This window comes from Carassius auratus, chromosome 16, assembly GCF_003368295.1.
Source record: "Carassius auratus strain Wakin chromosome 16, ASM336829v1, whole genome shotgun sequence".
In the NCBI taxonomy this organism is placed as follows: Eukaryota; Metazoa; Chordata; class Actinopteri; order Cypriniformes; family Cyprinidae; genus Carassius; species Carassius auratus.
Genome location: NC_039258.1, coordinates 12,405,396 through 12,422,132, shown reverse-complemented (window position 1 = coordinate 12,422,132; position 16,737 = coordinate 12,405,396). Strand labels below are relative to the sequence as shown.

The window sequence follows — 16,737 nt, the reverse complement described above, 5'->3', positions numbered from 1 at the left end:
AAAAGGAAAAAAAAAGAGGTTGAAAAACAATAAAAGATTAAAGAAGAAGGATTGGGTTTGGTGTAGGAAGCTGTGTCTGTGTGCGTAAGTTTGTTACTCACCCTCTAGCATGCTGAGGTGCATAGCATCATTAGCTTTTTTGGGCACACTAAGCATAACCTCCAGGCCATCTTTAATTTCTCCTTTACCCTCCTCACAACACGTCAATAGTTCCTATAAACAAACATAACAATTGCACTTTTACATTTGAATATGTACATTGAAGATTTTGTGCTTTAATTTGGATTTTGTAATACCATATTAAACCTTAAGTATCTTTTGGACCATCATTTTGGTTTTGGTAATGTGTGTCTAGTCTACTTTGGATTTATTTTTCTTTTTTTGTGACTGTGATGGTTTGTGATGGTTTTACGTTAGCTTGGTTTGTTATGGCTCAATGATAAGTCTGTGCTGGGCCTGTGTTAGCTTATGGTGTATTTGTTGTGGTTCTATGTAAAGGCTGTGCTGGGTTTGATATAGTTCTAGGTTTAATCTGTCTGAGTCTGTGATAGGTCTAGGTTTAGTCTGTGCTAGGTCTATGTTTAGTATGTGATGGAATTGTGATAGTTCTAGGTTTAGTCTGTGCTGGGTCTATGTAGTCTGAATTGGGTTTGTAATAATTCTAGGTTTAGTATGTGGGGGGCCTGTGTTGGGTTTGTGATAGTTCTTGGTTTAGCCTGTGCTTGGTCTGTGTTTAGTCTTTGTTAGGTTTGTGATAGCTCTAGAGTTACTCTATGTGGTGTCTGTGATAGTTTTAGGTTTAGTCTTTACTGGGTTTGTGTTTAGTCTTTATTAGGTTTGTGATAGCTCAAGGCTTAGTCTGTTGGGGTCTGTGTTTAGTCCGTGTTGGCTTTGATATAGTTTTAGGTTAGTCTCTGTTGGGTCTGAGTTGGGTTTGTGATAGCTCTAGGGTTACATTGTGCGGGGTCTGTGGATAGTCTGTGCTGGGTTTGTGATAACCCAAGGTCTAGTCTGCGGGGGTCTATGTTTAGTCTGTGTTACGTTTGTGATAGTTTTAGATTTAGTCTGAGATGGGTCTGTGTTTCGTATGTGTTGGGTTTGTGATTGGTCTAGGTTTAATCTGTGTAGGGTCTGCATTTAGTCTGTGTTGGGTTTGTGATAGTTCTCTATGTTCATTATGTGTTGGTTTTATGTTTAGTCTGTGCTAGGTTTGTGTTTCATCTGTGTTCATTGTTGAACAAAATTGCCATATGCTGGTTAGGTATGATTTGAAGTATGGCAGCTCCTTTGAGCCGGTTTAAAATGGTGCTTAGCTGGTCATGAGCTGGTATAATTTAGTCCTGGTCTGGTTAGAAGTTGGTTTTGAGCTCGTCTTTAGCAGGAGCTAGTTCACAATTATTATTATTATGTTTTGAAGGTTTTGTAGTAGGTCTGTACTTAATTTGTGCTTGTATTGTAAAAGATCCCTATTAAGTCTGTGCTGGCTTTGCGTAAGGTCTGTACTGTAGTTACTGTGCTGAGCTTGTTTTGGCTCAGTGCTGGGTTTGTGTTGGGTATGTTTAGTTTGTATCTGGTCTTTTTATGTCTGTGCTAAAATCTGATTATTTCATGTTTTTTATATACAGTAATGAAGAAACTGAACTGTGCTGAGTTTTTTTTTTTAAATGCATTGTAGTACACATACCTTCAGCAGAAGCTGATACTTGGTGATCCTCTGAACTGGTTTAATAAGGTACGATGAGATGGAATTAGCCAGCCTGTGTCTCTGTTGTATTTCCTGTACACATACAGTAAAGCAAACTTAATTCTTTCATTTTTCACCTCTTCACCCAAAAGCAATAACCATTTATCTTTAGCTTTTTAATTCTTAATAGCTTATTGATATAAATTTTGCAAAAGTTCTCAAGTTCTCAAGGCTACAGTCATTCATCAGTGCTCAGCCCTGAAAGAAGAGACCCTCTGTTCTGATCGCCTGGCAACAGTTTAATAGTGAGGCATCACTGGTCCCCCACCCACCCCCAGACACACAGGAAGTGCCCTCTCTCTAAGACCTCCACCTACCAGCTCAAGAACAGAACTGATTAACACACCACAGTAGTCATACACTCACTCCCACACATACACACATGCATCCCAATACATATACACATTAATACACACACACCAATGCTACCACAAATACACACTGTCACATAAATATTCATATAAACACCCACATTCTCTGTCAAATGCACACAAAAAGTCTCATATAATCAGAATAAATAAATGGAACTGCCTTAATTAAAGTGTGTAAAAGGAATACCTTAAATAATCCGTACACACAATCAAATTAATTGTATAATTAGTTTGCTTATTACTCACATCAAAATAGGTCCCCGCGTGTTCCAGAATCAGCTGAGTGGAGTCAGGCTTGTTCTTACAGTAATTCACATACATCCGAAACTTATCCGCCTAAAAATAAAATACACATCCAAAACAAACAAAATATTTTAAACATTTTTTAACATGAAGATGCTCTGTTTTAAACTCTAATAACCGGTTTCTCTTTTATCATGATAAGCTGTTATCAGTATTGAATAAAATACTGATTTAAGAGATAATTCGTAAATAGTTCTACAGTATATAGCTGTAATTGTTTTAAATATAAGCACAATCACTGTTTTCTATTAACATGAATCTTATTAGATCAGAAAATATAGTAACACATTAAAACTGTGAAATATTATAATTAAAACAATGATAAATAATTGTATTATTTCAAATAAAATGTGTTTTATTCATCGGATGGCAATGCTGAATCTTCAGCCTTCAGTGGTCACATGATTCTTAAAAAAATCTTTCAAATATGCTGATTTTTTGCTCAAGTAATATTAAATATTTTTATAATCACAGTTGAAAAAAGTTTGCTACTTAATATTTTGGAGGAAGCTGACACTTTTTTTTATTTAGGATTCTTGATGAATAGAAAATACAAAGAATAACATTTAATTCCCAAACTTCTGATTATAATAACAATAATTAATACCACAATAACAAGGAACTCTGAACCCAAGTTTAAAATGTTATATTATATATAATTTCTTATATTATTTAGTACTTCCACTGTATGCAAACTGTAAGTGCATGTACTGTCAAATACAGTGCAACCCAGATATGCATTTTAATGATCTGATTTAATGTCAATATAATGTTACATGAGTCTGGGGAACTTCTTGATAAGATTAGCATATCTTGCACACTGAAACTCACCCATGTGACAAAACAGTGACCCACATCCTCTGGAAGCTGCTCGTATTTTTCCAGTTCTTTAAGGAAAATACTGAGAAAAAGACAGAAAAGGGCATAGGGAAATGGTAAGTAAAGGTAATTAGATATACATAATTAAAAGAATTGCAGTTTATAAGGTTCACATACTTGTGATGGAACTCGTATAGGTCTTGCATGTTGCCGAAAATGATGTGCTCTTTATTGACAATCCCTGGGGGAATCTCCTCCACACCACTGGTCATCTCCCACAGATATGTCTGAAACACACACACTCACACTTAGAATTTCACCAAAAATTTGATAAAAGACTATTACACTTTCAAAGACAAATTCTGTATTTCAGTGTTTACATTGTTGGACTTTATCTATCTGGATGTGTTCAGATTGTGGATAGTTGGCTCTGTTATTATTGGTTAATACAAATTTCCTTCAAATGCACCTTTATTTATTTCAGTGGAAAGTATGTCTGAAGCAAAGAACATTCTCTTAGAACTGTCATCAAATGTTTTGTAATTTGATCAAAATGATTATGAAAACAAGAACCTTATATTAAAAAGGGTAAATTTATTTATTATAATTTCTTTTATAGTTTTAATCATATTTTCAACATTCTATTTTCTCTAAAAAATTACTTTTGACAAAGTCCAGTGGTATTAACCTGCATTAATCAGAATTTGGGGTTATAAAACCATATTATCTAGAATATACATTGAAACATCATAACAAAAGTAATTCAGCTACAATAGAACAAGCAGATCGTACTATTGATGACTATTGATTTCTGTTACAAACCTTAACTGAAATAAACATAAATCAATATAAAGATGGGTTAAAACACCCTTTGAGGTGACCTACGGTTTGTGTATGCTACTGGCCATGATGCGAATGAAAATAAATGAGCAGATTAAATTACCATGCAAAATTACAAAAAAATGCATCATAATAAATTAATCACAGACAGCTAGAAGAGAATGAAAGAAAAAGAATGCATATGTATTATTTTGAGAATAGGGTTACATGTGTATTCCAAAGTGCATGAATATTCCAATAGATGTGGAGCTCTTTTTTGGATTAAAAAATGGTGCATGTAAACATGGTCAGTGTTTTAATGACACTCAATCCTTTCATGAGATCAAACAGTAGCTATTCCTGGATAAACTGGATTGTTCTTAGGCTGTACTGCAGTGAATACATTTATAGCACAGGGCTTTTGTGATCTGTCCAAAGTGGATATTGGTGTACCACACCCTCTAAATGTTGGTCCGTATGGAGCAAATTGTGACAACAGCACTTACATCCATACACTCCCGCAGGTCTCTCACATATGCCTTCTCGGTCTGAATGAGCTCAGCCATTATAAACCTGAAAAGAGAGAGGTAACAGGCAATGCACCAGAGACCTATTGTCAACATTTGTTTGAAAGCACTATACCTCTGGAAGGGGATTCATTCTAGTACAAAAACCTCCAAAATGAAAACATGTTTACTTTAGTATGCATATTTATGGGTGTTTCCTCAAAACACAAAGTAACTAAAGCTGGACTTTCAGCACTTCCTGCTGTTGGCTTGATATCATATAATCAGGTTTAAAAGACATACTCTTTTCTGCGGGCCGATTTGCGTTTCTCCTCATTGAGTTCATGGTTGGCGTCTCTGAGCTTGACCTCTGCACCAGGAGCACTGGCTGGAATGATGTCCAACTGCAGATCTTTACTCTGAAAGCCCAAAAGAAAATGTTTAAATGGTCAGAAATCACCTTTCTTTCATAAATTAACATGGTTAACGACCCTTACAACACAAATACAGTTCATCCACACTCCAGCCATGCAGGCCACATCAACACACCCAACTCCCAGCACTCTCACCGCTTTGTTGGAGTCAGTGGACAGGCCGAGCGCTTTCTCCAGGCAGGAACGGTACTTGTCCATGCGGAGGGAAAAGTCACGGTAGCGTTTATCCACTGAGGCGACCCATTTCTGAATCTCGTTCGCATGGGCGTGGCCCTTCTCACAAAAACCATCAGCCAGCTGGATCAACAACTTTACCCGCTCTTTAGTTTGCTAGGGAGAAAGAGAGAGAAAGAGAGAGTGAGCTATAGAGAGAGCTACACTGATTCCACAGAGGCACAGATCAGAGAGGTGAGAGGTGTATTATGATTTGCTGGCAAGATGATAAACCTGCAACGTGCAATCACAGTCATAGAATAACTTTGGATGAACTAAGTGGTAAAATTAAACATTTTACCACTAAGTGGTAAAATAAAAAAAAATTAGACAGTTTACCTCAAATTGAAAATCAATTAATGTTTTCCCATTATAATATAATATAATATAAAAAATTTACTTTTGGCCACAAAATATTATCATATTTTGAAGTACTCTTTTTGTATACGTTCAGTTTTTTTTTTTTTTTTTTTTTTTTGTTAAAGTTTTAGTTATGTTGCACATTTTTGTCATTTTTTCCCCCCAATATGTCTACGTAATTTATTTTATAATTATTTCAGTTATTTTAGTTTTAGTTATATTAATACATGAAGTTAAACTAAATGACAATAAAAAATATTGCCTCAGCAACTAGCTGACATAAAACTTTTTTTTTTGTTATTTTATTTTATTATTTTAATTTAAAGTTTTGCTTTTTTTTTTGCATACTACAAAGTATGTCAAATCTGTTCACATGACTTGGAAGAAAGCTGGGGTAAATGACATTAACGGACAATAGAATATGTTCATAGTGATGTAGAAGCTTTCTGATTCGGTTTACACGCATCTAGGAAAATAAGAAAGAAAAATGTTTCTATATTGAGACATACCTTAGCTGTAATCTGGAAATCCTCATGTTCTTTCAGCAGTTCCTGTGTGTGGTGTATAGTGGAGCCTTTGGAGGTGTGTGTGGATAGGTAAAACTCTCCTGTATCATGAATCCATTCTAAAGCCTGCAGAAAAAAAAAAGTTATACAAGAATAACACATGAATATGAACTTTTAGTTGTTGTTGTTTTTATAATCTTGTGGGAGCAAAGCTTTTAAAAATTGCCTCAAATGAATTGCAGTAAGGGAGTCAAAGTAACGTCTTCAAGGTTCAGTTTATAGAAATTATAATTAGCTTTTATTAACAATAGATGTAAAAGGGAAATCCAGACAAGGATATATATATATATATATATATATATATATATATATATATATATATATATATATATATATATATAAAACCCAAAGTGTAGGAACCCGTGTATATGTTATACTCTCATGCATCCACAAGAGGGAGTGAAATCTCTAAGTGCTCAATTTCATTTTGAAAGCCATCAACATTTTCACATCAATTTAAAATAACTGATTTCGGAACAGGTTTGCCACTCATTTTTACAGACAAAATGTTTCTGTGTGTCATAGAGGAACTTTGCTGGCCACCCTCATCACACAGCCTGGGGAACGTCAGGACAAGACCATGAGTACTGCAGCAGAGCACTGTGTGGTCAAACTAGAGGCCTTCCTCTCAATTACTAAGCTTTTAAACACAGAACGAAGAGAGGAACTCCATCCAATACCACAGACTTCCTGAAACCTTTCACTGTAATTATGCAACAGACACAATATACACAACTTCAGAAAATGTGCATTAGGAGAACATTTTCAGTTATTTTTTTAGGCAGATGCTTTTTCACCATAATATGGTAAAATACAAATGAAGTGCTAGTAAGTGCTACAAATACATACACTTTTTTAAGTATGTGATATATGGCAGTTGAACCTCTTTTGGGTTTAAACAGCAGTCATGCAAACCACTGAATGCTTGACCTGACATGGTTCTGTTATTTGAGACTCCAGAAATACTTGTTGTGGTATGCGGCGGCTTCCAGTCAATTGTGTGTGAAATAAAATAATTTCATCTCAATTAGACTGAAGGTCTGAATAAAAAAATTCGGTCTGCGAATATATTCCAACTCTCATTCTTGAAATTTTGAAAAACTTTTGAGATGACACTCCGAAGGACTGTATGATGCACACTGCACACAAATATGGCACTCCACTGCATTAAAAATAGACATTTATCATAATTTCAGTTTTCTGGAAATGGCATTGAAAACATGACTTGTGGCTGAATAACATCTGTTAAAATTAGCTCTCCATTTATGCATATACAATATATAAGCTGTTTTCTTTTACAAATGTGTACCTTACTATTAATTTATCTTATTTTTGATGAGTTGCTCACATTAACAAGCAATTCGTTTTGCAATGGCTGTAAGAAAATCTTTCTCTTCTTTTTAATTTGTTCATCTTCTGTAACAATCCTTACACAGAAATTCAGGAATCACATTTTTCACTATATTTTGCTTTTGTCTGTAAAAGTAAGAGAGTTCAGTGACATTTGAACCACCATATCAAGTTACCACTTTGCTTCAATCTAAGGTGCAACTTCTCACAAACAGACTCTTTCTGGTTACATTTACCAGACTTTATGCTGACTCCACTGTACAGAACTCTGTCTTTTTACAGGTTCAGACTGGAATTTAACCAGTACAGACCTGTTTGGCGCTGCGTTCAAACACCACATACTGCTGACACTGGTCAAGCCTTCTCTTTCTCATGGTCCAGAAGTGCAGAACCCGGTTCTCCCGCTGCAGCAACTCATTAAGGATGTCTGCAGGACACGGTGACAGAATCAGAAACACAGAACATAGGTGAACCCTGAATCATAACAATATGTGACCCTGGACCACAAAACTATGTAGCAGTAACCAAAAATACATTGTATACATTATCCTAACAAACCATACATCAATGGAAAGCTTATTATTTAAGCAATGAACCCTTATTATTTTGCGATAGCAAATCATAGTTAAATTTGGTCCCTTTAAATCAGTCATAAAACAGTTTTTTTTAAATGAGGATGCAGTCTTACTCTTGACTTGTTGTTCAGGGGCTTTGACATGCGCAAGCATTCCCGGCATATTCACACTGTTTCTGTGCAAGTACTTGAGGAAGACATCAGCGTTGCGTCTTGCTAATGTGCATGCCTTCAAACAAAGAGAAAAAAAAAGTCACTTCTGAGTAAATGTTCACCAAATGTCATGATCAGAATGATACTGCATGAGTGTTTGTAGTTGGTACCTTGAGGAAGGCCTCTTTCTGCTCCAGGTGTTTACTGACCATGGGCGTCACGTGATCTGACTCAGAGTTTGGTCCCAGTTTATCAGTCCCTCCACACCAGTCTTCCTCTCGTTTGTATTCCTGCTCTAAACTTTCCAGCACACTACACACCTGCAGAACAATCACATGTAGTTATACATAATAAATGTGAGCAAAAATATCTAAATGCTCTTTAGAAACCTATTTCCACCACATAAGAAATAAAGTTACAATTATGAGATACTAGATCATATTTATTGGATAAAAAATATGAGACACTGAGTCATATTTATGAGGTAAGTCAAAACTGACATACGTAAAAATTATGACAAAAAGTCTCAAACCAGTTCAAAATGTTACAGAGAGTGAGTACATAAATAATGAAAAGACGCGGGCCCAAAACATAACCCTGCGGAACCCCAGAGGTAACTTTAGATGTTCTTTATTTGAAACTTTTTAACTGAATACATTAAGTGCGCCCAGAAAGATATGACCTAAACCAAGACAGAGGAGTGCCAGTAATCCCAATAGAAGCAAACCTGATTATTTATAAGTATCTTATATGAGACAGTATCAAAGGCACTGTTCAAGAGATCAAAGGTCAAAAATGATGGAATCACTATTGAGACAAACTCACTGACCTGCTCCGATGTCTTGTAGAAAGCCACTGAGGCATTGACCAGTTTGAGGCGGTCTTCCATCTTCAGCATGAGCTGCTGCCAGTGAGACGCCACCTTCTCTGCACATTCACGGATCATGTCCATGTCGTAATGATTGGCCTGTAGCAGAGCCTCTGCCTTCTGCTGCACCTGCAGTGCACTCTGATGGGTTTTCTTCATGCGATGAAATGATAAGGAAAATGAAAGAGAAAGTGAAAAACAAGAAGAGAAAGTGAAAATGAAAATGACTAGAAATTAGCAGGCCATAATAAAAAATAGTTCATGCCATGGAAAACAATTTTCCTTGCATTTCTGGCACAAAACCACAATTTAAAAAGTAAGTTGAGTTATTTATTTGACCAGACAAACTGTGGCCACCATGAGGTCATTTATTTATTTGACATATGATTTACATATACATTTCTAATAGAGACGACAGCAAAAAGAAAGTTAAAGCAACTAATATTGAAGTGCAACAGTTACAGTATTTTTGGGGCAAAAAACAAAAAAAAACTAAACCCGGATTACCAGCATAGGAAAAAATAAAACAAAACAATACAAACAAAACAGGAATGGCATGTCTATGGAACATCCACATTTAAATACAAATAAATGTGTTTTGTTTGGAAAAGATTGTTTGGTACCTCAATAGCGTGCTGAAATTGTTCATGTTCCCGCTGCAGTTGTTCTGCCTCCTGAAGAGAGCTGGCTGTGATGAGACCTGCATTGAGCATCGACTCCCCATTACGGATCCAACCCAGCACCTGAAACACACATACACAAAGCATTTAAAAGGGGCACATCATAGAAAACAGAATATTCTATCCTCTATGTAAACATATTCACATTTTCTAATATAAAGCATACAATGCTGCCTTTTACACTAAACTGAAAAGCACTGTTCCATGAAAGTTGAGACATGCAAACTTGTAGTGTGCTGTTAACCGTTAGATTGCATCAGTGGGGAAAGTGAACATATTTGATACCGACAGATGTGTTCTCTGACTCCACCTTTAGGTCTGAATTCCATGCCGTCTCCTAACACACTGACTCACACTTTACACACCTGATTTAGTGATGATACACTGCCAGTGACAGATAACACAACTATGCTCCTTGCATAAATTTAAATAAAAACACTGCCACACGGGCACACACATACACACATTTTCACTATAAAGTCAAATAGATGATTACATGTCTACTAACCACCACACACCCACTCAAATACTCTGTGGCCGTGTCAGGCCTTAAACTACACGGGCGTCCTAGTTCCTCGACATCTCTAATCACCCTTTTCCTCTAGAGTGGTCCAGACAAAAATAAATATATAAATAATAAAATAAATAAATGAAAGGATGAAATGAGATTAGCAGCTGCTCCTCCTGGCCTAGATTTTCTGATTTTAAGCGTGCCCATTGCTATAAAACTGCTCTGTTTCCCATCAGCTCTACTAACACTGCACTTAATTCAAAATTAAAATGCCTACATTAACACATTTTTAACAAACTTTATATAATGCTTAACAGATCAGTAGTTAATAGTAATTTCGTATTTCAAATGCATATTTAAATATAAAAATCAAGCTTCTAGCTATCTGCATTTTAACAAATTATATTTTGGCCATAATGTAATGTAATAATGACTGTTAATGTAATTAATAAAGTTTAATTTTAATTTAATTTTAATTTTAAATAAATTGAATAAAAATTTCAGGGTAAATAAATAGAAATTTAATAAATGTCAAATTTAAATATGATGGTTTTATTATTAACATGGTGATAAATTAAATTAAATTAAATTAAATTAAGATGTCTTTCTTAGAGATAATCTCCATGTTAATAATAAAATAATTATGTTTAAATTTATGACATTTATGAAATTTCAATTTACTGGTTGTGGGGTAAAAGAACCTCGTTGCCATCTCAAACATTTATAATACAATCTATAAACATTTTTAAACAAAACAAACTACTTTTATGATTCCCCTATGTGTTGTTGCATGAATTTTCAATATATATATATTGAAAAAAGTACACATTTTCTTTGAGGCGTGCCTTTAGCCCCATTGAAACCTACATGTATATATATATATATATATATTTTTTTTTTTTTTTGAAAGAATGGCACTGCCTAAAATATTATGAGCTTACTCCTTGATTACTGGAAGAAGACAGCCTATCATAGTTACATCACAAAAAGCTATATTGTGTGACAATGTAATAAACCCAAGATATGTTAGCAAGGCGTCAGTGGTATTAATGTACAAGGTAATGTCTCATTTTCAACCTTAGTTTAGCCTACATTCACTACGCGTGAGTCACTGCTCAGGTACAGACAGAGGAAATTCCCACCTCTAAAATAAAATCTCTACTGCATAATTAATCAGGACACTTATTAAATATGGAGGTGCTTTAGAAAAAACGCTTTAGACAGTGGTTGTTTTGTTCTTTGCTGACAAAGCCATATCATGATCTGAAATTTAATTCCATGCCTGTATTCATGTCCCCTGAATGAGTTTCTGCGTGGGTAGACAGAGACACAGACAGTCAGTCAGACAGACGAATGTTACCTGTTTGACCTCGGCCTGTAAGTGACGGAGCTGCACACACTGCTCCAGGTGTCTCCTGTGCTGCTCTGCGGCTGCATCCAGCTCCTGCTGTTTCTCATGCAGGAAATCCAACAGGTCCTGCACCCGCGTCGCCATGTCAACATCACGGTCGCACAACAACTCCACACCTTGACAGAGAAAGAGAAACCCAGAGAAACAGACAAATGGAGAGGTGTAACGCAAGGGCATGAATAATCTCCCTGACACAAATAAATCCAGCTTTTGTTATAACAGACTTAGTACTGACAGCTTCAAATGCCTAGCACACACATACTTAGGTCATATTTTATAAAGCAAAAACACATTATACATATATGAATGACAAGAGATTTGGAAAATGGATTTTTATATTATATTACAGTATATTAAATATTGATGATATCATCAAATATCAAAAATAGTATCAAAAATACTTTATATTCATGACAATTAAGCATAAATTCCTATTCAGTTCTAAATACCATAATGCAAAAAACAAACCAGCAAACAAAAAATATATTTTCATTAAGGTAATGTGAGAAATATATTATAACATATTTACACATCATTGTAGTATTTGTATTTGTTGTATTGATTTTAATTTATGCTGGTTTAAATTTAAAATATAACAATTTTATATTTTTTCTGGGTTGACTTTTGATAAAAAAAAGAAAAAAAAGAAATAGCATCACATGACAAGGAAGGACATGTTGGTAATCCTTAAAAAGACTTTAGGATGAAGACTATTCAGCCTGTGATTTTTTGGACAAGACAAAAACCTGATTACAGAACACAGATGCCACAGTAAACATTAAAGGAGAAAGGTGGAGGATCACACATATATGATTTATTTGAACTGAGCTCTATTTAAATTATGGGGATTTCACAAAGAATCAGGTGAATTATTATCCTAATTGTTTTTTTTCCTCCAATCCCAGCTTAAAGAGATAGATTACCCATTAATTTATATTCTGTCATCATTTATTCACCCTCATGTTGCTCCAAACCTGTTTGATTTTCATTCTTCAGTGAACAAACAAAAGAAGAATTCTTCCACTGACAAACAGAAACAACCCACTTCAACTTTAAAGGCACTGAAATGAAATTCAAAATGCATTTAATCTTTGTAATGTGACCTATTTGTCAATATACAAAGGGAATGTTTTATTTGATACACAGGAAGTCCACTGATATTATTAGTTTAAATTCACAAAATCACAAAGTTATTACATTCTAATTAACATTTTTCTTTAGAATAATGTGCACTGATGAATCGTGCACAATGCAACCTGCAATATGCGTGGGTTCAATTTTGATTTCAAAATGTCCTTATAGTCAGTACTGGAAGAAGCAGCATGACTTGTTTAAACTAAACCAACCAACTGAATTAACAAAAAAGATAACTGACATATGACACAAACAGCATGTACAGAAGTGCAGAAACCTCGGTTTTAGCATTGTTAGCACACACGTTATCACACACACACACATACTCACATTTTATACCCGTAGCCCAGAGCTGCATTGGGCTAAAGTTCTGAGAGTAGTCCAGTTTTGCGTTTGTATATGTGCCTCCACAAAAGGATGCTAGTAAAATGAGGATTCGTTTTGCTCTCTGCTATCTGTGTGTGCTGTCAGATGTCAAATCTTGTGTGTGTGTGAGACCAGTGATTTTGCTAGGCAGTGTGAGTCTATAGGATTAGTGTCGGGTGAGAGGAAGGGAGGGCTGCTGGGTGCCTGGATGGACCTGATGTGTTTGGCTTTAGAGGTTAGCGTTTAGCTGCATCCACTCCTCCCCCCTTAAGCCTGCTCTCGACTGACATACTAACACACACACGTGCACATACTCACACACACATCTCTGATGCCTCATGAAAGTGATCCTGTGACCGCAAAGGTTAGCTTACAGAAACATCACATAAAGTCATGCACTCTGTTTCTCTGCTTGTGCAAAAATCTTGAGTGCATTATTAGCTCACAACAAAACATTTACACATTTATATATATATAATTTTAATCAATATATTTTTTTTCTAAATAATTAAATACCATGGTATTCCAAAAATTATAGCATTTTCAGGGAACTCTGTCCCAAAACAAAATTAAATAATATTAGTACATTCTGGTACTTTTTTGTTAGTGTATTCTTTACCTAATACAAAAAAGTTTGAATGTGTGCTCACCTGAGGCCTGAACTTCTGTGACGTACTGCAGGAGTTCCTGTCCCTGGTGTATGACGTGGAAGGTGAGGTTGTTCATGGTGAGAGCTTTGTCTGCGTGATGCTGCAGTCTCTGCTCCGCTAGTGTCAGATCCTCAGTGTCAAACTCATTCATCTGCTGAGACAGCTCCTCATTCCATGACTCCAGGTCTGAGATGACCTACACAACACATCCACACAAACAACACCATAATAAGGCATGTACCATAGGTATAATAAATGAATGAACAGTTTTTGAATTAATTGTATTATTCTGAAAATGCAAATACTGTACAAAGTTAATTTTAAAAAAATAAAAAAAATAAAACATAACATAATATTCAAAATAGAAAATACTGTATTATAGCTGTATGGAAAAAGACATTAATCAAGCTAGATAACATATTATAACAAATTAAGTTACAGTTTGTTTACACATAACTTGCTCAATTGTTTGTCACTCTAGTGAAAAGAAAATGTGTGTGTGTGTGTGTGTGTATGTGTATATATATATATATATATATATATATATATATATATATATATATATATATATATATATATATATATATATATGATAACAAATAAATAAATAGATTAAGTGTGGGAGTAAAAAGTACAAAACATCCTTATTTCATTCATTAAAAATGTAACCTACTCTGACTAAGTAGAAATATTTTACAAATTAGATTTTTTTTTGTAATACATTATTAACACTTATTTTGATAGTCCAATTTAGACATTCTATTAAATAAAAGTAACGACCAGTCATTAGACTATTAGTAGACTGTCTAGGCTTGTCAAAATGAGTGAAAAACTAAATTTGAATTTTCTACTTATTATATTCCAATTTAAATGTGGTTTTATTAACAAAGTTCGGGAGGAGCACGATCAGATAATCATCCAATTTGGCACAGGTGCATCTCGTTTAGCTAATCATCTTAACTAGCACACAAGCGTATATATATCCAGTCTTCCTACCTCCTGTCCCATGACAGTTTTTCGGCATCCCTCCTCCACACCAACTCACTTCTAATCTATTTATCCCAAATTAGGGATAGGGGAAGTTATTTGGGTTCGGGCTATGCTCCGGGCCCGGACCTCTCCCCCAGGACAGCACGCTAAAATATGCCTACTATTCGCCTTCAGATTAGATGTACGGGTGAACTCGTGAAAAGGAAACATTTCAGTTGGGGGAAAAAGCTTTAGGCTTCTTTCCTGAAAAATATTCTCTCTGGAAAAATATTATGCACGTTTCTTCAAAGCGTAATAAAACGACAGCACTATCTTTTTAAAAAGTGCATAAGAAGTGCATAAAGTTTAAAATAATGTTTATAAACCATAAATAATTAATAAAGATGCTTAGACAATTAGAAAAATAATAATAATAAAAAAAAATAAAACAGCACCATGTATTTATAGTTTAATACAAAGGACCAAAAACCAATCACAAAAGTAGGCTATTTTCTTCATTTAAAAACATAAGATAGAGTGGGATGGGGAAAAACTGCCATAAAGTCTTGAGACATGTTTTTTAAAAGTTGAACTTACATTAATTTTACGTGGCTTTCTAAACATGCGGCTCTCTTGAGCGAGATGCGAGTGCAACACTGTCCCTTTAAAAATTTTGATAAATATGCATTCTGTGTGAACGGCTTGGTTTCAGTTTTAACATAAAGAATATCTTCTCCACACTGATGCTCTCGTTTCCCACATTATATTGAATGAACAACGTAGCAGCACTGCATCTAGTGGGTTCAACTGGATAGACTGACAAAAGCATTCAAATGCAATGACACTTGCACATTTCGTGCGTCACTGATAAGGCTGCCAGACGGCTGACACAGACCTAAAATTCGAATGTAACATTTTTGCATTCAAATGTGGGTTAAAAATAAAAGTAATTCTATGCATATTTAAATGCTTTATTTTTTTTTGACAGACCTACTGCCTAATATCTTTATTTGGATGGTTCTGCTGACAGTAGCAATGTCATGTCTGTATGTCATCTTATTTTACTAACCCGAACACTAAGAGTCTACTAATACTCTAATGAGAGTTAGCAGACATGACGTTACTTATAGTTAGCAGAATTTTAAAAGTAGATTCAAATAAAGTGTAAAAAAACAAAAATAAATAAATAAAAACTCTAAATAGGTGACTAATGCATATATAAAAACACTTTAATGTAAAACATGTTCAAATTTCAACCAACATTACTGTTATTATTTAATATCTCCTTGTATTCATTCCATATGCAGCTACAGTCTTGCCACTGCTTGTTGACTACTAAACATCTTCTATTTTCAATATCTGTTCAGTTTTGTTTTAAAAAAATTGTTTGATTACAGTCTCATTTCATCATCCTTAACTTGTAGTATTACATATTAAATCAGCCATTGGCCAGTCTGCTCACTAGCTACCAGAACTGGCCATTAAACAAAACTATTAGTGGTCTATTAAAAATGAATATTTACAAATTTTATGTTGAACATGCAAGACGAAGTACACAACTTAATCAGCAAAACAACAGGTGGGTAAAACAAGAGAAAAATGGTCCAGAGAACAAGCACTTGGCAAGCAGTTCACTTCAGCCACGTTTAACATCACACAACACAAAGCATCTAATCAAAACTTCACAATCCAGCTCAGTAAATTATTCCACAATAACACTACAGAAGACATTTGCCATTGATATAGCAATTAGTTTAAAGTCATAATTTGAACAAATAATCCTCTCATCAAAAGTCTAAAGCACTCACTCTGCACTGCTGTGTGGTTGAAAATTCCTCCTCTAATGAACATGATCATTTTTTCCAGCTTTTCTGAGTGAAGCACTGATAAGGACAGCCGATAATGACTAGAAAGGGAACACAACCATTTTCAGTAA

At 34.8% G+C, this 16,737-nt stretch overlaps 1 protein-coding gene across 3 annotated transcripts in view; it reads right to left on the bottom strand.

The window, feature by feature from the left end:
* Positions 1-16,737, bottom strand: part of triob (trio Rho guanine nucleotide exchange factor b) — a 159,082-nt gene that overhangs the window by 40,853 nt on the left and 101,492 nt on the right. For all 3 annotated transcript variants that reach the window (XM_026284127.1, XM_026284128.1, XM_026284129.1), the window contains 16 exons: positions 13,833-14,028; positions 11,632-11,798; positions 9,704-9,823; positions 9,042-9,233; positions 8,383-8,532; positions 8,174-8,288; positions 7,797-7,912; positions 6,079-6,201; positions 5,132-5,326; positions 4,866-4,981; positions 4,563-4,629; positions 3,415-3,524; positions 3,250-3,319; positions 2,362-2,451; positions 1,685-1,777; positions 102-213 (listed from right to left, as the gene is read on the bottom strand). In XM_026284127.1, the coding sequence (XP_026139912.1) occupies positions 102-213; positions 1,685-1,777; positions 2,362-2,451; positions 3,250-3,319; positions 3,415-3,524; positions 4,563-4,629; positions 4,866-4,981; positions 5,132-5,326; positions 6,079-6,201; positions 7,797-7,912; positions 8,174-8,288; positions 8,383-8,532; positions 9,042-9,233; positions 9,704-9,823; positions 11,632-11,798; positions 13,833-14,028 (2,032 nt within the window). The remainder of the gene's footprint in view (positions 1-101; positions 214-1,684; positions 1,778-2,361; positions 2,452-3,249; positions 3,320-3,414; positions 3,525-4,562; positions 4,630-4,865; positions 4,982-5,131; positions 5,327-6,078; positions 6,202-7,796; positions 7,913-8,173; positions 8,289-8,382; positions 8,533-9,041; positions 9,234-9,703; positions 9,824-11,631; positions 11,799-13,832; positions 14,029-16,737) is intronic.